Below are 23,193 nucleotides of genomic sequence, written 5' to 3' on the forward strand. Positions count from 1 at the left end.
CCCGGAGATGCGATAGATGTGCTTCCCACTCCAACAAAGTTCTGCCTTTGTACTCTTTCTTTGTCGTTCGAAGCAATGCCACCGCCGCATCACAGCGCAGCGCATGCAATAGCGTTGCCATGGTACTTCCCCGTTGGTGGCCCGCACCGAGCCACAAACCGCGACACGTTATCTAAACACATCGTATTTTTTACAATACCGGCGTGACCGCCAACATAGTGAACACTATAACGGCAAAACGCTAGCCAAAGTATCTACACAACTGAACAAAAAATTACTTCATGTGACTTCCGTCATGAAGCACTGCAGGAGTACTTCTCTTTCCAAGACCGCAAAGCTCACACGAAGGCTAGGCGATGGGCGAGAACCGGAAGAAAAAAGGGTAGTAAACGGCTGGGGTGGGCGCATCTGGCTGGCATTGAAAATATAAAAAAGGCGCTTGGCCAGCAAACCAAGTATCTTATGAGACAGCAATAATGTGTGGTTTGCGGGATCGAATTTGCTGACACGTTTAACGAATTTCTTAATAGCTCTAGGTTTTCTGGTATGCCCACAAAGATCTCTTAGTTTCTATTTTAAGACTGTTTGCGGGTCTGTTGCTTATTATAACACTGATCGTGACGAGATATTTTTCGCGATTTTGAGCCTCGGTGCAACCTCCGCTAACGATTTCAATGGGCTCCAACTAAAAGCTATCAAGTTTGTTGCAGACATTGTCACTCCCCTTTAAGTAAACATATTCAATCAATGCATTCCATCGGGAGTATTCTTCAACGGTATGAAAACCTTGAACATTTCTGTTGTTTTCAAACCCGATGAAAAAAAAAACATTGTACCTAATTATCGACCAATTTTTGTGCTGTTGATATTCTCAGCAACCTTTGAAAAAAGTTTGTTGAAGAGAGACGCCAGTCTTATCTAAACCATTCAATAATGACCGATTTCGAGTTCGGTTTTCGTAAAGAAAAATTGACCGAGTCTGCTTTACTTTTCCAAAGAGAAATTACTTTACGTAATACTGACCAAAAAATTTACGTTTCGATAATTAATACTTTTAATTAAGGCATTTAACCACCAAATCATAAGATTTTTGTTCATACGGTGAATAACTTAGTACACAAGGTCCTTTTCTTCATGTTTTTCTGTCGTACAATAATCAATGCGACCAAGAACTTGCTGGTGGTGGCCAGTAATCAGCTGTGCGGTATATCAAATGCACAGCTCCCCAAGCTAGCCTGCTCAGTTCTTTATTTTTAATTTTTATTTTAATCATGTTTTTCTTGCGAGCACGTGCGTTTTCTTTCTCCCCTTTTTCTCTTTTTCCCTACAGCCTCTTTATTGCCCCTGTTCCTCACTCCCCAGTGCTGGGTAGGAAACCGGATGCTAATATCTGGTTAACCTCTCGGCTTCTCTCTTCACCTTTATTCTCTGACGTGACCCACTGTTCACTGTTTATGCCGATGTCATCACGGTATTTATTAGCGGCCACGTCATCGAGAACCTTACACGGAGAGGAAATGTTCCTAAAGCATTGACTGAGTGGTCAACGGAAATTAACTGTTCATAAATACGAGAAAACAAAACAGAGTAGCTTTCTCTCGGCCCATAAATACAATTGAGGCCCCTAAAAACCATCTCGTGTTTGCAAATATCAAATATACATAAAATATTCTTTTAAGTCACGTGGTGTATTATTCGATTCGTCAAAGATGTCGATAAATCACGTAGTTCACATTCAAAAGAAGTCGAATCAAGCAGTAGGCTTTCTGTCCAGGCGTCGTTTTGATTTTCTTACCGACTTAAAGCTAATAATGTATCGTGCTGTGTTTAAATCGCAGACACATAGTACTGTGATTTGTTTTGGGGAACGACATCACAAGCTAACCTCAACTTGTACTACAACAAAGAAAAAAGGCCATGAGGCATATTGCAGCCGTTGGTTATGAAGCATGCACGAGAGATTTTTTTCTTAAATAAAATATTATCCTCGTTAGCACTTTGCATTTTCATCGAGACGAAGCTGTCTGTTAGGTGTATTCCCGTCGCCTAGTCGCTCACCGGGACAGCTTATAGCTCTCCTATAGAAGTCTGAGTAAAAGCGTTCACAGTCTATTCTGAGCACAACACTACCTTCGAACATCGGCTTTCGCATTGTTCTAACGTTCAAATCCTCTTGTAATGAAGTCTGCTATGGCTAGCTACCTTAACCTTAAAAGACAATAATAGAAGTGCCCATAAGTGATCAGTTTTTTATACGACAGCCAGCCGCGGAGGCGAAATCCTCAAATTTTTTCTGAACGTTTTAAAAAAATACAAAACATGATAGTCGCTTACTGAATCTAATGCCTAAAGAGCATCAAAATATTTTGTAAGGTACCGTTTATATTGATACGGGGTGAGAGTAAGCAGAGGGTGTAAATATATTTACAGATCGTACACGGAGTACACAGTGTACTTGAACCAAGATGGCGGAGTGGCGACAACACGAGCTTTTGTTCAATCGTCATCTTCGTCGCTTTTATGGTGCATTTGTTGATGTTAATGAAGACTTGCATCATATAGCCGCCACCGGTGAAAGTGCCGTCTCGGCGCTTAAGAAAGCGTACGATCTTGCGCAGAGAAGTATGGCTTAAGGCGGGAGACGTGTATAATATCAGTGGACGGCAGAGACGATGAGGATGGAGTGTCCAAGGGGGCAATCTTGTAGGTAACATCGGTCAGCTGGCGCAAGACCTTGTAAGGCCCGTTGTAGCGAGCGAGGAATTTCGAGGATAGGTAAACGTGACGGGAGGGAGTCCAGAGCAAGACCAACGATCCTGGGGAGTAAGAGACAGCTCTGTGACGGCTGTCGCAGCGCTCGTTTTGAGATAGCTGCGAGGGAGAAAGGTGATCCCGGGCAATCTGGCGGGGCGCTCGAGCCCGAGTAGTTGCATCGCGAGCGTACTAAGTATGAGTGTCAGTATGCGACGGCAGAAGAGTGTCAAAAGGCAAAGTGGCGTGACGGCCGTGCGAGAGATACAAAGGGAAAAAGCCAGTGGTGTCGTGTCGTGACGATTTGTAGGCAACGTCACGTAAGGCAAAGTGGCATCCCAATCACGATGATCTGTGGAGACATACGTGGATAGCATTGTCATCAGTGTGCAGTTAAGGCGCTCAGTGAGTCCATTTGTTTGCGGGTGGTAGGAAGTGGTGAGTTCATGACGTGTGGAACACGAGCGAAGAATGTCGTCCATGACCTTGGAGAGAAATAAATGACCACGGTCGGTCAGCAATTGACGTGGCGCTCCATGATGAAGAATAGCGTCATGAAGGAGAAAGTCCGCGACATCAGTAGCACAGCTTGTTGGTAGCGCTCGCCTGATGGCAAAGCGTGTCGCCTAGTCTATAGCCACCACTACCCACTTATTCCCACTTAGAGACGTTCGAAATGGTTCAATGATATCGAGGTCGACGCGCTAGAATGGGTCTGTTGGAATGTCGATAGGCCGAAGGGGGCCGGGTGGTGCCAATGAAGGATGCTTGCAGTGCTGGCAAGACCCACAAGATGCAACGTATCGGCGCACAATGCAGTAAAGGGCGGGCCAGAAGAATCGACGCCGTACGCGGTGATGCGTGCGGGCTGCTCTGAGATGTCCAGCAGTTGGGGCATCATGAAGTTGTTCGAGCACAGTGGAACGGAGCGTTGCAGGGACTGCCAGGAGCTCTGGGCCTTCGGTGCTTCTGTTGCGCCGATAGAGAATTCCGCCTTGAAGCGAGAACAGGTGAAGGGAAGGATCCAAGGTGTCAGAAGCTAGACGGCGTATGATATACCGCAAATTGGCATCCCTGAGTTGTTCCCTACGTATGTCCGTGAAATCAGAAATGACAAAGACACAGGCATCACAACCGTGCGCTGACAGGTAAGGGGGATCGACGGGATGGCGAGATAGATACCCGACATCCTGGTGCATTCGGCCAGACCTGGAGATCACGTCAAAGCAATATTCCTGTAGCTTTAAAGCCGAATGACCCAGGCTTCCTGAAGGATCTTTGAGGGTGGACAACCAACACAGGGCGTGGTGATCCGTGATGATTGAAAAGTCATGGCCGAACAAGTATGGTCGGAGTTTTCCAACTGCCCATACAAGTGCGAGGCACTCGCGCTCAGTGATGGAAAACTTGCATTCGGATGGGGAGAGGAGGCGACTTGCGTAGGTGATTACATGATTTTGACCCTGTTGGCGCAGGGTGAGGACAGTGCCAATACCATGTCCGCTGGCGTCGGTGCAAACTTCCGTGGGCGCTGAAAGATCAAAATGACCTAAGATAGGTGGCGAAGTGAGCAACGCAGTAAATCGACGAAACGAATTGGCTTGCTGGGGATCCTAAAAAACGGCGTGTCCTTCTTCAGTAGCTGTGTCAAAGGATGGACAACGTCGGCGAAGTTGTGGACGAAACGCCGGAAATAGGAACAGAGGCCGACAAAGCTCCGTACAACTTTCGTGGAACGTGGTATGGGGAAATCTTTGACGACGCGAATTTTGTCGGGATCAGGTTGCGCGCCTTTAGCACTGACAAGATGGCCTAGCAAAGTGATTGTTTGGCTGCTGAAACGGCATTCGGAGGAGTTGAGCTGTAGGCCTGCCCTTCTGAAAACTTCCAGAACAGCTGACAGACGGCTAAGGTAACTTTCGAATGACGGCGAGAATATGAGGACGTCATCGAGATAACAGATAACTATTTGTAACCCCGTAGGAGGGAGTCTATCATTCTCTCAAATGTAGCGGGAGGATCGCATAAGCCAAAGGGCAATAAACGGGAAAAGTCCATCCGGTGAAACAAATGCAGTCTTTTCACGGTCTAATTCGTCGACGGAAATCTGACAGTATCCTGAACGCAGGTCTATAGAGGAGAAGTAGACAGATCCGTGCAGGCAGTTGAAGTCATCGTCAATCCGTGGCAGTGGGTAGACGTCCTTGCGCGTGACCGCGTTTAAGTGACGGTAGTCGACGCAGAAGCGCCAGCTGCCATCCTTATTTTTTACTAGAACGACTGGTGAGGCCCATGGGCTGCAAGATGGTTCAATGACGTTTTTTGTGAGCATTTTATCAACTTCAAGTTGGATGATTTGTCGCTCTGCACGTGACACTCGATAAGGACGTTGTCGGATGGGGCTGGCATCTCCAGTTTTGATCCTATGAGTAACGACTGACGTCTGACCCAAAGGGCTGTCGCCAAAGTCGAAGATGTCCCTGAATGATGACAAGATATGCCGGAGATCGGTTGACTGCGCTGGAACGAGGTGTGGCGCGATCATCTTGTCGTGTCGGCATCAGTGGAGCTCTGTGGAGAGGATGCAGTAGCGGGCAAAGGAGCGTCTGCAATGAATGCAGAAACAGAATGTTCACTGATGGAAGAGACGTTGGTTAGAGTCATGCCATCTGGAACAACTTGAGCGCACCAGCTGAAGTTCAGTATCGGTAGCGACGCCACATTATTCGTAATCGTCAAGAGAGTATGAGGAAAGGCAACATTTCTGTCTAATAACACGTTCAAAATTGGTGCCAGCACATAGTAGCCGTCGGGTACCGGAGGAAAAGAGCTCATGGTTACATAGGTAACGGCTTGGGGCGCTAGGAAAATGTACTCGACAGAACACAAACGTGGTTGAGGTGTAGTTGGAGTGTCATAGCAATAAGGTAGGTCAAGCTGAAGCAAGCCTATTCCACAGTAAACTAAGGCAGAGTGCACGGCAAGAAAGTCTATGCCTAGGATGAGTTCATGAGAGCACTTCAGCACGGCAAAAAGCACAGTTGTGGAGTGGTCAGCAACACTAACACGTGCGGAGCACATCCCAAGCACAGGAAAAGTTACACCGTCGGCGACCGGGATGAGCGGCACTGTGGGCGGTGTTAAAACCTTTTTAAGGCGGTGACGAAGCACCCAGTTCATCACGGAAATGTGGGACTATGTGTCTACAAGGGCAACAACAAGTGCATAGTCTACTTTAACGTCTATGAGGCTGCATCGTGTCGGCATAGTCAGAGAATTTGGCTGGCGAATCGTCGATGCAGCATCACCTCTGAGAGCTGCATTGTCTAGTTTTCCCGAGCCAGATGTGTAGTCGGCGAAGGAGGACGGCGAAATTGTGGAGAACGCGACAATGGGCGACGAGATAGCGCTGAGCGGGACTGGTGGCCGGGAGGGGATGGTGACCGACAATGCACCGTCGACGAACCGTCACCACCGGCTGGCCGAGGCGACTCGTGGCATGTTCCGAAGTGGCCATCATCTGCCTCTGCGCGACGGTTGTAGCCATAGAAAAGCTGACGCCAATACCACCTGCCATTGCAATAGCGTGACCAACACGATGGCAGTCAAAGCAAATGGGCTGGTCATCAGCAGCCCTCCACTCAGCTGGATTGCAAGAGCGCTCTGCGAGCCTCTGGCTTTGGACGTACAAAACTGGCGGACGACGGTAAGTCGGTCGGGAGGGGGCGGCGGTGCACACAGATTCCAGGCCAACGTTCGAAAGCTCTTGGCGAACAATGGCATGCACTAAAGCACCATTCGGAAGCTGGACTCACAGGTACGAGAGAAAGTTGAAGCGGGAGACATAGCTTCAAGTTCTCGAAGGATGACCTTCGTTACGTGCTATGCAGTCAGTGGTGCATGTGGTACAGGCATGTCTTCGCACGACTATGTTGCTGCAGTGTTGGGAAGTCGAGTGCGCTGTTGAGCGAACTGTTGGGAAGTCGAGTGGTGCCTGTGGTACAGGCATGTCTTCGCACGTCCATGTTGCTGCAGTGTTGGGAAGTCGAGCGAAAGGGAAGTCGGCGAATAATAGCATCCACTGTGTCACAGTCCTTGCAAATTAGCAAATTGAAAGCGTCATCGCCTATGCTTTTAATATGTGCGCTACCATCTCGGACGCGTCCAAGTCGTCGTCTGCTTCGCGGTAAAGGGTGAGCACGTCCTGTATGTAAGACTTTACGACTCTAATGACGTTTGAGCGCGGGATGCCAAGTCAAGTCAAGTAAAATCAAGTTTAATAAATAGTTCAGTTGAGTTACATGGTTAGCGTTATTACAGAACGAGGTCCGAAAGTTTCAGAGAAACTGACAGGGGGACCTCCTATGGCTACATGGATGGGGTAATTACAAAAAACAAAGCAATAGTATACGGACTTGAGAGTAATAATGAATAATCTTAATTAACAATAATTACGATCAATACACAAAATAATGGTAATACTCACTATTGAAAAATAACAAGAAAATAGTCAAAAGGAAGTGAAGACAAAAAACAATATAATGCCAGCTCCTTCTTGGCCGCTGTCTTCCTGCCAGTCGATTTGCTGAACAGTGTACGCATCTTTTCTTTGTACGCATCCCAGCTGCCAATTTCCGCTTCGTGGTTCTCTAACCCCACTTTGGCTGTCCCCTGCAGGTAAAATAGAATGTTCGCCAGCATGAGCGTTTCGTCCAAGCGATATTTCCTGCTTGTTCGCTCGTACAGCGGCAACCATTCTTCAATGTCGACATTGTCGGCCCCGCAGAACGGGCCAGGGTCTTTCAGCTTGGGCAGAACAACTGTCGTCATTGCGGTGGCCGCTGCGGGAGCCGGACCCTCTTGTGCCATCGTGGAAGAAACCAAGCGTCGGCCGCTGCGTAGCTCCGTCTTGTTACCTTGCACTACCACCAAAATGTCAGGTAGTGAGAGTAGGCAGAGGGTAGAATTATACTTACAGATTGTACACGGAGTACACAGTGTCCTTGAACCAAGATGGCGGAGGGGCAACAACAACACGAGCTTCTGTTCAATCGTCATCTTCGTCGCCTTTATGGTGCATTCATGGACGTTAATGATGACTTGTATCAATATGTCACTTGCTTTTTTTGTTTCTCTGTGTATGTTTACTAGCAGAGTACTTCTTTTAACTGCGAAGCATTTCTTAACGAACTTCGGCGACACTGAGCGTATCTATCTATCTATCTATCTATCTATCTATCTATCTATCTATCTATCTATCTATCTATCTATCTATCTATCTATCTATCTATCTATCTATCTATCTATCTATCTATCTATCTATCTACCTATCTATCTATCTATCTATCTATCTATCTATCTATCTATCTATCTATCTATCTATCTATCTATCTATCTATCTATCTATCTATCTATCTATCTATCTATCTATCTGTCTATCTGTCTATCTATCTATCTATCTATCTATCTATCTATCTATCTAGCCACCTGCGACTTTTAGCTCTCCTGGCCGTTTCGATAATGATCTCGATATTAAACGTGGTATGGCATAACACGACTTTATGAAGAACATATTTCACAAGTCATAAGACGAAGATCCTGAGAAGTGTGTCATGAATGCCATGCTTTACATTTCACGGTCCTGCAGCTCTTGCGGTGTTTTCATTCACATGGCATGTTGCAAAACAAGGCATGGTATGACATGATTGCATTGTGAACACACGCGACAGACCTTTATATAAAATCATGACATGCGTGTCATGTAACAAAATGACTACATTCCACGCTTATGATGCGCTCGTGGCCGTTTCGCTAGCGTCACATATACCAAGTTTGGTATTACGGTTCGTGAATGGATGATGAAGGTATGTGACTGGTGCAAACCTGATAATCAAGAAATGCGTGTCATGTAACAACATGACTGCATACGCATGCATACAGAGAGGGAGTGAGCAAGGTGAAGGCATGTATATATGCTATAGTTTTTTTCATATATTTATTTGTACCAATTAAGTGGAAAGGGGTAGCTTTCGCCAAGTAAGGATAACAAAAACTCCTTCGTTTATTTTCTATTTCAATAAAAAAAACATGACTGCATGCCACACTCATGATGCGCTCGCGGCCGTTTTTCGTCCCTCCGTCACGAAAAAAGGAAGACACAGTGTTGTCCGGATAACGCATCGGCGATAAAGGCAGTATGTAGCATTTCGCGCTGGTTGCCGCCGGGCCGCGCCAACGGATGCTGGTCGCACTTGGCGTCAGACTATAAAGTGCCCACGGTTTGCTAACGTAGCGTCGCTTTGCCCAGCATGCGCGTGCGTCAACGTTACATTGGACTAAATTGGGCCCTTCATGATACGCTCGCGGCCGTTTTGCTAGCTCCACATATACCAAATTTGGTGTTACGTGACGTCATTGAATGACGAAATATATGACTGGTGCAAAGATGATAATCGTCACACATTGTAATATAAGAACATGACAACATACCGCGCTCATAGCGTGCTCGCGGCCGTTTCGCTAGCTCCACATATACTAAATTTGTCACTACGGGACGTGAATAGATCACGAAGGTAAACGATACATCCAAACATCATATTCATGACACGCCAGTCAAGTACGGCATCATTTACTTCCACCTCGTAACGTTGTGCTGATTTTAAAGTGGCATATCAACATTTCTATTCATGCTTCGCATATCATCGATTCCCATTGTACGTTGGATTGCCTTTTTTCTTGCAAATTGCGTAGTTTTAATGTATTGTTTATTTATTTTATGTTACCCTACACATGTATGTGCATTGTGCTTCAATTTTCACTTGCTTACCTAATTTGAGTTTCTTCCGCCATTATATCGCATGAATATATTGCTGGTGGGCATCACGCGTGCTCAAGCTTTGTAGCTATTGGTTTGGGGTGCCTTCTCCTTTTGGCGTGAGAAAAGTAAAGACAATTATCCAGGCTGATGCATTTATTTCCCAACATTTAAGCGAAAGAAAGCTGCGGCTACCTCTCTAGCTCTTTTATCGACGTTATTAGGTGGCTATGCCGTATCACTCGCCTGTGTCCCTGGGTTTTACTTGCGCTATTCGACAATGCATTCGTAGCGTCAACGTCCGTTGATAATGTTGTAAAGCATGACGGGAAGGGGGTGAAGAAAATACCACCTAACGCTACCATTTGAAAGAATAATGAATTCTCCACATCACATATATGGACGGTTTCCACAGAAAGGAAGCGCGAGGATGCGAGAAACATAGAGTTACTGTTTTCCAGAGCGATTGAAAACTCTGTGGTGATTGGAAAATATAAAGATTTAAGTAGTAGTAACCCGTAATGAGTACATGGGGAGCCCCAAAACTGATATCCTTGAGAGCAGTATCGTTCCTTACGCGAACAAAAGTTATTATACGCAACGAGCGAGCAAACAACGTGAGTATGCATGTGATCGGGCAAAGTCACTGACATTGTAATTTTAGTAAAGCCCCGGGCTGCGTGTTTGAGACATCTGACTTAGTAGACAACAGCGTTTTGGTCCTTTGAATACTTATTCTATATAAAAAAGCGAGCGGTCTAGCGACAGGAATATGGCATACCACCAATACTTTTGTGAATACCATAAACAGCATGGGGGTATGACTTAATGGCTATAATTGCTTTTATCTCGTTAATAAAACTTGCCCAGAAATACTCTTTTGTAATCACGATTCCATGATCTCTCAGCTATTTGGATTCGCGGCTATTACATCGTTTTTGCCCTGAAGAGTAGTTGCGAGAATACAGGTGTTTTTGAGCGGAGTTCGCATTCCACCGGTGGTGATATGTATCGCAGCGCGCAGTATATTGAACACAGCAAACGAAAGGTCGTTTGAAATGTAGAGATGCCGTTTTCATTAGTTTTATAATTCGGAGAAAATAAGCTAATTTACGGAAATAGCTCAGAAGTGTGCTAATGTGTTTTGTATTCACAATGTGTGCTTGGTGTTTATTCTTGAGATAAGCAGGGTACTCTCAGTAGTTGTGTTATCGTATTGTGAACGTAGCGACGATATGTCAGAACAAAAGAAGGAGCATTTCATTACTCCCACGGAACTGATAAGGCAATGCGATTCCGGTTGCTTCAAGGAAAAAAAAGTGAGAGCTGCTGGAGTGATTGTACGCACAATTGGAAGCCCCTGACTCGCGATAAATCATCACGCAAGTGTCACAAGTGGCCGGCTTGGACGACTGACAGCGCTCGCGGAAACATTTATTGTCAAAGGATAGGACGCCCCTTTCGCCCTGCTGCTGTACAACGGCTGTGGAACACCAAAGCCCCCCCCCCCCCTTACCCCTCCTTTGCCCACTCAACTGACGCTCGAAAATAAACAGGTGAGCAGTAATTCTAACTTCCGCTATTACACGATTGTGTTATACCAGAAGTACCGTCGGTGTTATTTTGACAAGTGAAGTCTAATGCAAGCACTTCTACCACTGAAGTTTATTTTCATGAAACCTTGCTTATGTTAGCGTATGCTCCTTATTGGGCGGTCCTGTCTACTGCAAGCGTCACTTGAAACACAGGTACTCTGGAATTCACGTGTAATAATTACAGTGCGTAGCCACTGTGCACGCTGCTGTTGAAAAAATGTAAAAAGTGTCACCGGCATCGTCTCACGGGGAGAACAAGAGTAAATGCTTCGCAGATGGGTGGAGGTATTGTGTGAATGTTGCGTAGTTGTCTGTGGTGGGGGAGCGCTCTTTAATATTCTTATTTATCAAATGAATGAGAAGCGTTTCCTCTGATGAGTAGTGGGACGCTGATGTGCGATCCAGTGCCTACGTATACGGGCCGGCCAGTGAACGGTTGTGCTGCATGAGCAGTCGGTTTTCACAAGCAGACGCTGCCTGCGTAAGCCTTGCAAGGTGAAATAGGGGCAAAGAGGAAACTGTTGGCGCGAGACGCAAGCAAGCGGCACGATACGCGAGGCGCGAGCATGAGCAGTTGATGTGTGGAAAACGCCGCCGACGCGTGACGTCGTGCGACTAAAAAACGCTCCGCATTTTAAATTCAGTTTCTCGCCGCAGTCAGCTGTTATTATAGTTTTCGTACATCACAAGATCCTTACTTGCTGTATGCGCTCGTAATATACATTATTGCTGGACACAACAAACTGTATCAGACATACACATAGGCACGCGGAGGCATAGATGACAATAATTGCTGCCCTTAACTGCAGTGCGTGAAAAACTGCCAGTAACCCAGTAAACATGCCCGATACTTTACCGATTGAGTTCTGACGAAACGCGCCTCCTTCTGCAGTTGATAGGGTGTTTCCGTCAACGTAATTTCTGAGAGCGTTAACCAGCATTATTCTTAGGCACGAGACTAGAAAGCCACCTAAACATCGCTAAATTTTAGTGGTGCAAGCATGCCTCGTGTTGGCTACCTTGTGCTTCCTAGTAAAACTGACGCCCTGGAGTACCTCGGTGCACCCAGAAATTCTCTAGACAAGTTGACAAAGGGTCAAGCCGGGGCGCGTACGGTAAACTTCAACTCTGAGGCACTCGTTAGCTTGTCTTTACTGAGGGTTTTGTGCATCTATACCCAGATTTGTTGTGCTACCTCGCGAATGTATGCTACAAAGTTACTCAGATTGTTAAGGCTACCAGCAGTCTCAGTACAGCGTTATTGTGTGCTGGGTTCCTAGTATTCCGCCAGTGTCCATGGTGTGCCACAGCCTCTGGCGTTAACGTTTCCGTAGATTTCGTACACTCGTGGAGCCAGATAATATCTTGTGGAGCCACATGACGAGGCTAGGCACATCTTGTTTCAGTTTTCTAGGGACAACACTTAATAGTGGTCACGTGAAATGAACAGGCTTTGTCGGATTTTTAGTCACTTCACGCTCGCACCTCGCGCGGTAAGTCAGAAACTCTTCTTTCCTGAAGGTATCACGGGGCACGTGATCTCCGTACGAAGCAGTAGCTGGCTAATCAACCAAGGTACGCTAACCTGACGCATTAAATTTGCCTTGGCGGACCCTTCATTCATGTCGAAGCTTGTGAGTTCAGTGACGGAAAGAACATCTTTCATGCTTTTTATATCACTTCAATCTACGTCACAACCAGTACACTACGTATAAAAACAACAATTACCACTATGATGCTTTCCTCGGTCTAATTGTTCAGTTAGTTTGTGTCAAACATATAAACGAGTCTCTCTAAAAAAGTCCCCTTCTGTGTTGATTCATAGCGAAGGCCTCCCCATGGCGGATCTAATGCCTCAGGTTGGCATACCAGGATTGATTCGCCAGCTGAGCTTTGTGCAAAGATCATGTCGTTCCCCGTTGGCTATAGCACTGCCAAAGATCGCACGCATGGAAAAACCTAACCAAGAAGACAGAGAAGCGCTTCCGTCGTAGCTGAGTTTGTTGAGCAATGGATGCGCAGTTGGAATATTGTGGGTACAAATTGAGCGGGTGGTGCGGACGGTTTTTATCTGCTTAAATTCATTTTTTGTTTTTTACAGTAAAGAGAGTTGCAGTTAAAGACCACAATTAACGTCCCCTATGCTTTACCTGTCTTATTGATCAGTTCAATTTATTTGGTTGTACTGAACACGCCAACGAGGCTATCAGAACAAGATTCCCTTGCTTCGTCACGATGGCTAGAAGTCTTGGAAGAGGTTCATTTATTGGCACTTTGAACGCCTTCTCCGCGGTTACGTTAAACAGGCCTTGTCATGCTGATTTGTTCTTCAAACAAGCACAATATTTGCACCCATTCTTTGTGACAACGACTTGCGAAAATCTTGCGACAAGCTTGTTATATTGTCGCTAGGTGAAAATAACAGAGTACAGGACGACGGTGCGACCAGAAAAACGAGGTCTGTATTAACAGAACAAAAAGAGCAGCCACTTCGACTTCTTCTTTCTCAGAGGAATCGTGGGTGCTGTCCACGCTCATCACTTCGTCGTCCTCTGTCTTCTTGCCCGGCCTTTAGCCGTGACATTAGCCTCCCATTCAAGAAAGCATCGTCCAGATGCTTTATAATCAAAGCGGTTTGTACTCGTTGGAAACGCATGAGTTCATTCGGCGAAATAAGGCTTCATGCGTACCACGTGCACAACTTCTGGAGCATACCTTCGACGCCTTGAAGAGTGCGCAGTATCAGGAACAACCTCATAATTAATGTCACTGAGACGTCGCAGAACTTTATAGGGACCGAAGTACCGTCTTAACAGTTTTTCTGAGAGGCCACGGTGCCGAATAGGTGTCCATATCCAAACTTTCTCTCCTGGCTCGTAGGAGACTGGTCGGTGACGAAGGTTGTACCGTCTTGAATCGTAGTCCTGCTGGCGACTAATACGTAAGCGTGCAAGTTGTCGGGCTTCTTCGGCCAGCTGAGTGATATAATCAGCATCCGTTTCAGTGTCTTCGCACTCGTGCGGCAGCATAGCATCCAGCATAGTGGTGACTTCACGACCATGAAGAAGGCGGAATGGCGTTGTTCTTGTTGTTCCTTGATAAGCCGTGTTATAGGCGAACGTGACATACGGCAAGATCTCATCCCAGTTTTTATGCTCCACATCGACGTACATGCAGAGCATATCCGCTAGTGTCTTGTTGAGACGTTCCGTAAGACCATTCGCTTGCGGATGATACGCCGTTGTTCGCCGGTGGGATGTGCCACTAAGTCTTAAAACTGTCTGTAATAGTTCGGCTGCGAATGCAGTTCCCCTGTCAGTTATTACCACTGATGGAGCACCATGCCTCAGCACCACATTCTCTACGAAAAATCGGGCTGCTTCACTTGCCGTGCCCCTCTCCAAAGCCTTGGTTTCGGCGTAGCGAGTGAGGTAGTCGGTGGCTACTATAATCCATCTGCGACCTGCTGATGAGGTTGGAAATGGGCCCGAAAGATCCATTCCGACTTGAGCGAATGGAGTTGCAGGCACGTCAATAGGATGGAGGAGGCCTGCTGGTTTGACGGGTGGAACGTTTCTGCGCTGGCAATCAAGGCACGTCCGAACATAGTGTTGAACGGTTGCCGTCAGTCGTGGCCAGTAGTATTTCTGCCTCACTCTGCACAACGTACGCGTGTAACCCAGGTGGCCGGATGTTGGTTCATCGTGGCATGCCTCTAATACTTCGCTCCTTAGAGATGTTGGGACGACGAGTAAGTAGTCGTTTCCGTGTGGCGTGAAGTTCATCTTATACAGGACGTCGTTGCGCAAGCAAAATGACGAACGTCCTCTCACAAACAGCCTAGGTACAGCTGAAGTGCGACCCTCTAAAAAAGGTATTAAGGGTTCTAGTTCGGGGTCGTCTCGTTGAAGCTGTGCGACAGTTGCCGTGTTTACAACTCCGACAAAGGCTGTATCGTCGTCATCTGCCGTCGCAGGTTCGTATGGCGCACGAGAAAGGCAATCAGCGTCTGAATGTCGCTTCCCCGATCTGTAGACCACCGTCATGTCAAATTCTTGAAGCTTCAGGCTCCAGCGCGCCAACCGTCCTAAAGGGTCTCTTAAATTCGTCAGCCAGCAGAGGGAGTGATGGTCGCTGACAACATTAAAAGGACGACGATACAGGTATGGGCGGAATTTTATAACCGCCCACACCACCGCAAGGCACTCTTTTTCCGTAGTGGAATAATTTTCTTCCGCACGTGAAAGAGTTCTGCTCGCGTAAGCAATTACTCGTTCGGCGCCATCCTGCCACTGCACGAGTACAGCTCCTAAGCCGACATTGCTAGCGTCGGTGTGCACTGTTGTCGGTGCGTCATTATCAAAGTGTGCGAGTACTGGTGGCTTCTGAAGGCGTTGCCGCAGCTCGTCGAATGATTTTTGCTGCTCTTCATTCCATACGAATGCGACGTCTTCTCTGGTAAGGCGAGTCAACGGCGAGGCAATGCGCGAGAAGTTCTCAATGAAGCGTCGGTAGTAAGCACACAGTCCTAAAAACCGTCTGACGGCATTTTTGTCAGTTGGCGCTGGAAAATTCGTAACAGCAGCTATTTTTTCAGGGTCAGGCCGTACACCTTCACTGCTGACAAGATGCCCCAGAAACAGAAGCTCTTCGAAGCCGAAATGGCATTTTTCCGGCTTAAGTGTTAGTCCGGCGGAACGGATAGCTTGAAATACTGAGTGCAGTCGCCTGACGTGTTCGTCGAATGTGGCAGAAAATACGATGACGTCATCTAAATACACTAAGCACGTCTGCCACTTGAGGCCTGATAGTACGGTGTCCATTAGCCGCTGAAACGTTGCCGGTGCTGAGCACAAGCCAAATGGAAGTACCTTAAATTCAAAAAGGCCATCAGGTGTCACGAAAGCTGTTTTCTCCCGGTCTCTTTCATCGACTTCTATCTGCCAATACCCACTCCTTAGATCCATCGACGAGAAATAACGCGCGTGCCGTAGTCGATCGAGTGAATCGTCGATACGTGGGAGTGGGTAGACGTCTTTTTTTGTCACCTGATTCAGCTTGCGGTAATCCACGCAGAAACGTAAGGTGCCGTCTTTTTTCTTCACTAATACAACCGGCGAAGCCCAAGGGCTTTTCGACGGCTGAATAACGTCGTCTTCAAGCATCTGTCGCACCTGCTTTTTGATGGCTTCACGTTCTCGCGGAGCTACCCGGTACGGGTTTTGCTTGATGGGTCTGGTCATGTCGTCCGTTATAATTCGATGTTTTGTCAGCGGCGTTTGACGAACCCTGGAAATCGAAGAGAAACAATCTTCAAACTTGTTAATAAGCTGCATGATACTTTGCTTCTGCGCCGGCAGCAAACTTGGGCCAATATCAACAGATAGAGGTGCAGGGGTGAGATCAGTTGAATTATCTTTTTCAAGAGTTAGGCAGTCTGTCATCTCGGCGAGCTCTTCCACGTACGCGACTGCCATGCCCCTCGTTAGATGTCGGCGTTCAGAGCTGAAGTTCGTAATGAGGACGTGCGTGTGTCCGCATTTTATGCTTACGACGCCTCTTGCGATAGATAAACCATGGCTGAATAGCAGTGTTGGAATTTGCTCGGCGATGTTTTCAGAATCGCTCGACGTGTCACATGTCACAGCCACGAGTGCACTCGACCGCGGTGGGATGGTCACGTCGTCTTCGAAGACACGCAAAGGCTGACGTCGCTGGTCTGTACAGGGCACATCCGAAACTTGATCTGGGGCCGTCCAAAACGTAACCGATCTCTCAGGAATGTTGATAATGGCACCGTATTCCCGCAAGAAGTCCATGCCCAAGATCAGGTCTTTGCAGCACTCCGGTAAAATTACGAAAGTAGCGACGAAATCTGAACTGCCGATATTAATTCGAGCTGTACATTTGCCTGTCGGCGTCACCAATTGACCCCCTGCGGTTCTAATGTTTGGTCCCGTCCATATTGTTCTTACTTTCTTTAGGCAGTCGGCGAGTTTACGGCTGATAATAGAGAAGTCCGCACCAGTATCTACCAGTGCTGTTATTGGGCGTCCGTCTATACAAATGTCTAGATTGGCGCTTACGATTTCCGTTGATGTCGGTGACGTCGTATCGTCCTTGGTATCGTGCGTCGTACGATCCGTGGTATCATTCGTCATATCACGTCGTAGAGAAGATGTTGGGGGTGTGTTAGCATCTCGACGGGCGGCAACCTTCCCCCCAAAGGTCGCAGCTGTTAGTTTCCCCGACGAGGGCTAGGAGATCTGCCCCGGACCACCTCGGAGTACCTGCGCTGCGGCGGCGAGTTCGGTGCAGGTGAAGGAGAGCGGGATCGGCGATACGGCACTTCGGGTTGCTGTGCTTGCGGGCCTGCACTGCTGTCACGGCGGTTATCGAAATAGGCACGAGGGGAGGATTGTAGAAAGTTTTGATGTCTACGGTCACGGTACGGGCAATGGCGGAAAATATGGCCGGCTTCTCCGCAATGAAAGCAAAGTGGTCGACGGTCGACGGTGCGCCACAAGTCCGTCTTACGGATGAATGGTCGACTGGTGGGCATACCTTGCGACCAAGATGCAGATGTCGGCGGAGTGTACATTGGCGCCGTTTGCATAGGCACGTTGGACTGTGGATACGGCTGCGGCGGATTGGGAGCTGGGGCCCACGGCTCGTTGTAAGGACCTTGGCTCACGTCACGATAAGCCAGTGGTGACGAGTTGTAGGACACTGGAGTGTGTCGACAGACAGCTGATGCGTAGCTCACAGACCGCTGGTCTGAGGGCGATTCGGGCAACGAAAATGCCTGGCGGAGTTCTTGCCGCACAACTTCTGCAACGCAAGCCATGGTATTTTCTTGCGGAATCACAAGGAGGTTTCGGATCTCCTCCCGAACGACCTCACGAATGAGTTCGCGCAGAGAACACTCACTGCCGGCACTCAAAGCAGAGAGACTGGGGGATGTTTTGATTGGTTGGTCATGGTATCGGCGCCGTTGCTGCAGTGCTCGCTCGATTGTTGTAGTCTCTTTGACAAATTCGGCTACGCTTGTTGGTGGGTTGCGTAGGAGACCGGCAAACAGCTCTTCCTTGACGCCTCTCATGAAATGTCGGAGTTTTTTACTTTCAAGCATCTCGGGGTCGGCCCGCTGAAATAGGCGGGTCATGTCTTCCGCAAACATGGCGACGCTCTCATTTGGTTTCTGTGTGCGTGCCTCGATGAGCTGCAAAGCAGAATCACAGCGGTCGGTGTTTGCGAATGACCCGAGAATTTGCTGCCGAAATTCTTCCCACGAAGACAGCGTTGACTCGCGGTTCTCGTACCACGTACGAGCGCTGTCTGCCAAAGCAAAGTAGACGCGCGATAGCTTTTGTTCAGTTGGCCAGCGGTTGACTTTGGCGACTCGCTCATACTGGGCTAACCAGTCCTCGACGTCTTCATAAACCTCACCGTGGAAGGTCTCAGGAATTAGAGGCTGATCGACAGTAAGCTGCGAAGGCCCTCCGGTAGCCATTTCTCCCGGTACGGTGTGTTGCTGGAGAAGTTCGAGCGGGATCACCTCGGGACTAAGGCCTCGCTGTCGGCGACTGTAGCGGTGGACAGGAGTATCCACTGCAGGAACGGATTGCGGTGGTGGACTCGATGTGCTAGGGCGCGGAGGTGTCCCAAGCATCAGTTGGAGAAGTCCAGCACCTCCACCAATGTCGCTAGGTGAAAATAACAGAGTACAGGACGACGGTGCGACCAGAAAAACGAGGTCTGTATTAACAGAACAAAAAGAGCAGCCACTTCGACTTCTTCTTTCTCAGAGGAATCGTGGGTGCTGTCCACGCTCATCACTTCGTCGTCCTCTGTCTTCTTGCCCGGCCTTTAGCCGTGACAATATATATATATATATATATATTTACTGCATCTGGCAGCCTCGTAAGGTTGGTGCACGCCTTTGCGAAGTGCCATTTTACCTACGTTGCAGCCATGCACAACTGGCTGAGGTCGGAGCGTAATATGCTATACACGTTAATTAAAAAGGCCATCAGGAGAGCTCTAGGGCTTCCCATGTACGCATGCCCGGACAGAATGTCCCGTCTCGGCATGCACAACACGTTGGAAAAAATTGCAGAGGCACAGGGGAGAGGGTGCAAATCGCCAGGCTGTGCACAACGCGTTACGTTAGAAACATCCTGTGGAAGCTGGGGATTCCACCGATGGAAATCAAGTCTCGCTTCTGTAGCATTCCTTGCCAAGAGCGAAAAAAAACAAGAGTGAGAACGTCGTCCTCATTCCGCGAAATGTCCACCCCGAGCATAACGAGGGTAGAAGACGGGCCAGGGCAAAGGCTCTACTACAGAGGACACAGGAACAGAAGGGTATTCCCTCTCTCACACCCTGCCTTGTGCAAAGCGCAGGCAGTCACCCTTAGACCATTACAAGCCACTGTGCATCCTAACCCTGCGGTTCTTTATGTCATCTACCCTGAACGGTATCCAAGTGCGGATTGCCCCGCTTGTGGACTGTTAGCAACATTCAACCATGTGTTGTGGGAAAGTGAAGCCATCGATCCCGCCGTTATCGAGGACAGGTGGGCTGTCCATCCATCCATCCGTCCGTCCGTCAAACCATCCATCCATCCATCCATCCATCCATCCATCCATCCATCCATCCATCCATCCATCCATCCATCCATCCATCCATCCATCCATCCATCCATCCATCCATCCATCCATCCATCCATCCATCCATCCATCCATCCATCCCACCTGGCATCAAAACTACGCTCTCTGTAGACCTTTAAACACGACAGTGTTTTATGGGGGGGGGGCACCACGGCTCCGCTGTCGTATTTTCATCACGAATATGACGTTGTAAGATATATACTAACACACCGCAAAGAAAAATAGAGAAGAAAAGGTTCCGTCACGGGGCTGCGAGCCAGCGGCTTCCTAATCAACATTGTGCGCCGCTAACTACAAGTTCACGGAGCATCCGGTGTCTATAATGCAAACTGCATGCCATATATATGCACCCTATACAGTTCGGTGGTCCTCAGAGCTGCGCAACTTCAGCGCGTTTACGTAATCAGTAGCGATACATTGCGAGGAGATTGCGTTGGGCGTGGTATAAAGGTCGTCGTCTCGCGTTTCGATGAGCGCGCGCCTCCACGAGGCGTGGTCATTCCTGCGAGCGCCCCTATAAGACTTGTGATTCGGGAGAACACGAAGGTCCCTTCGTTCGCTGCCGTGGCCACATTTACAAAAAGAGCACGCTACTGACACATGAAGAAGCAAGATTCGTGACAGCGTTCGCGCTTGCTCTGTGTATACTAGTGCGTTCTCTTCGCATGTGTTTATATTTGCATGGATTGCTGGATATGTCGAGCTGTGACAGTTTTTAGTCCGTGCTCGATCGTCCTGTGTATGCTCATTTCATGCGTGCTTTACACTTGAGGTTCGCTCTTGAAGTTTCGAGCTGTTTGTCGCTCTTCGCGTAACTTTGCTGATAATTGCTGTAGCATTCACTCCTTCACCCTTTTGGCGAAATGAAGCAGAATAAACGCTCAGCTACCACTGTGAAGACACGTTTCTCTTTCTTGTTCACATTCTTACGAAGAGGGCTCAGCCACGTTTTCCTAATTGCTCAAGTAAGCTGTTTTCAACAACTTGGTAAAGATACAATTCCCTACAGTGCACTCAGAATATTGTCTTGATGAAATATTCATGATAGCACATGGACAGATCTCGCCGTCAATGTCGTGATTTGGTTGTAAGAAATAGTTTCGATAAGATTGCTCTACTCATTTTCAACTCTCCCAATACGTCGTTATTCGACTACTCTGTGAATTACGCGTATGCCTAATTGAAATTGTGCACCCAGAATTCCCGTTTAATGCCACTTCCGTTTTTTCCTTTCAAACAAATCAGTGCTATTCATAATTATTCCCAGCTGGTTTTTTGCCAGTTTTTTTATGTTTTTCACGCTACTATTTTCCCTGCTAATTTGCGCAGCTAATTATGCTTTTACAGTTCACGCTTCCTTTGACACTTTACATTTTCAAAAAAAGCAGATTTCTCACATTTCACGTTTTTGTGAATGCATTTCCCACCGTGTTGATGCCTTGTCAAGGAGCTCTCCCGCACTTGCCTCTGCTTTTGCTGCTGTCTTTTGAAGGTTGTGCGCGTATGCGCATATTGCCTATCTGTAGTTGTAGTTTTCAATAAATGTCTATGATTGGCAATTAGCACTTCTTGCGCCTGTTTCAATTTTTTGAAATTAATTTTTGACAATTCAGTTTGCCTATTCAGGAATAAAACACTTTCGTTTAAATGGAGATTTCTCAGCGGATACGTTGCTCATGTTACTTTCCACTTCGCAGAAGCTCTCGGTGAAGATGCAGAGAAGAAGGCCGGCCTGCCAAATGATAGACGGAGTTGCGAGATGCACCGTACTGAATCCTGACCGACTAAGAGAAGCCCTAAACTTCAAGGCAACGAAAGGAGACCTCGTGCAGGTGACATTTCCAAAGAGCGGAACGCATTGGCTGATGTACATCACGCAAATGATTCTCAGAGCGGGACAACCGATGACGACCTACCAAGAATTCGCCGAAGAATGGCGGTTCCTCGAGTACATGGACGTTAAGGACTACAGCTCGTCCCTGCCTCTGAGATCTTTTGTTACACATTTGGCCTTAGAAAAGCGTACGATGAACAAAGAAGCCAAGTACGTCTACCTAGCCCGCAATCCGTGGGCCGTCTGCGTGTCATTCTACCTCATGATGACCAACTGGAGCAATTTCAAATTCCAGAACGGAACGTTCGAAGATTTTGTCGACACGTTTGTGAGTGGCAATTTCGGTTATGGCGACTACTTCGAACACGTTGCCGCGGGCTACGCACTCAGGGACGAACCGAACGTGCTCTTCTTGACCTACGAGGAACTCAAGGACAACAGCCGAGAGGTGGCGCTGAGGCTGGCGTTTTTCCTGGGAGAACAATACGGCCATGCTCTCGAGAATGACGAAGGGTTGCTCCAAAAAGTGCTAGAAAAATCGCAGCCCGATCACATGCGCAATGTGGTGGTCGTGGATCTGAGTGCCGGAGACAACCCTCAGTGGAGCGACGTCTTCACACGCGAAAAGATCACTTGCATCAAAGGCCACGACGGGGAAGAGAACAAGTACTCGTATGTAAGAAACGGTAAGGTTGGAAGCTGGAAGGATTACTTCACGCCCGCCCTGCTTCAGCAGATGGAGCTCAGGATTCAGGAGGCGGAGAAGACGTCTTCCTTCCTGGACCTTTGGAAGGATATACGAGCTGATGCGAAGGCACGCATTCAGAATACCGAATAAAGTGTCACGCATCCTGGTGCTTGAAACAACTTTGTGTGCTTGATACGTTCGCATGGCTGAACACATCGGCCAAAAGGGCAAAAGGTTTTTAAAGGAAAGGCGAAAAGAAGCTGAGAAATAGCTGCTAAACTATTGTGCTCAGTGATCCTTCTACTAAAATGCTTGTCTAGGCCGGTTGGTACATAATCAACAAAGCGAAAAACTTCGCGAAAACACAAGACAGTGTAAACAAAAAAAAACAGCATGCTTTCGCACGAGCACACTGCAACTAACCACTGAATTTCCCATTGCTAACAAAGCGCAATTTTTCTGACTTTTAATTTTTTTTTTATCCGAGCACGCGTGCCAGTAGTATGGGAGCCACTCCATGAAGAGTATGCTACCCTACGGCTCTGCTCAGCCGAAACTTATCTAGCGAGCGATTGCAAAATCTTGTCTAAGGGCGGCGTTGACGCGGTCATGCCATCACACATTGTGTACTATAGCTTTACTCGCAAGTGCGCAGACTGCGCATGGCAGCCTACCTGGACAAGTTACTATGTTCCATAGCCGAAGGTCTCTTACAAGGTCTTTTTTTGAACACCAGAGTGTCCAAGAAAAGAGCCCACTTTCAAACACTGTTGTCATTCCCTATTCGCATAATGTGTCGTATTGTTTAAAGTAACGTAGCACATAAATCAGGAATCATA

The 23,193-nt window shown here is 47.6% G+C and overlaps 1 protein-coding gene across 1 annotated transcript; it reads left to right on the plus strand.

Moving 5' to 3' along the window:
• Window positions 1–10,975: 10,975 nt before the first annotated feature.
• On the plus strand, window positions 10,976–22,533 carry LOC119169901 (sulfotransferase 1E1). Its single transcript, XM_037420906.2, has 2 exons — window positions 10,976–11,121; window positions 21,530–22,533. The coding sequence occupies exon 2, from the start codon at window positions 21,545–21,547 to the stop codon at window positions 22,502–22,504; it is 960 nt and encodes a 319-aa protein (XP_037276803.2). The 5' UTR covers window positions 10,976–11,121; window positions 21,530–21,544; the 3' UTR covers window positions 22,505–22,533.
• Window positions 22,534–23,193: the final 660 nt, after the last annotated feature.

This window comes from Rhipicephalus microplus, chromosome 3, assembly GCF_043290135.1.
Source record: "Rhipicephalus microplus isolate Deutch F79 chromosome 3, USDA_Rmic, whole genome shotgun sequence".
In the NCBI taxonomy this organism is placed as follows: Eukaryota; Metazoa; Arthropoda; class Arachnida; order Ixodida; family Ixodidae; genus Rhipicephalus; species Rhipicephalus microplus.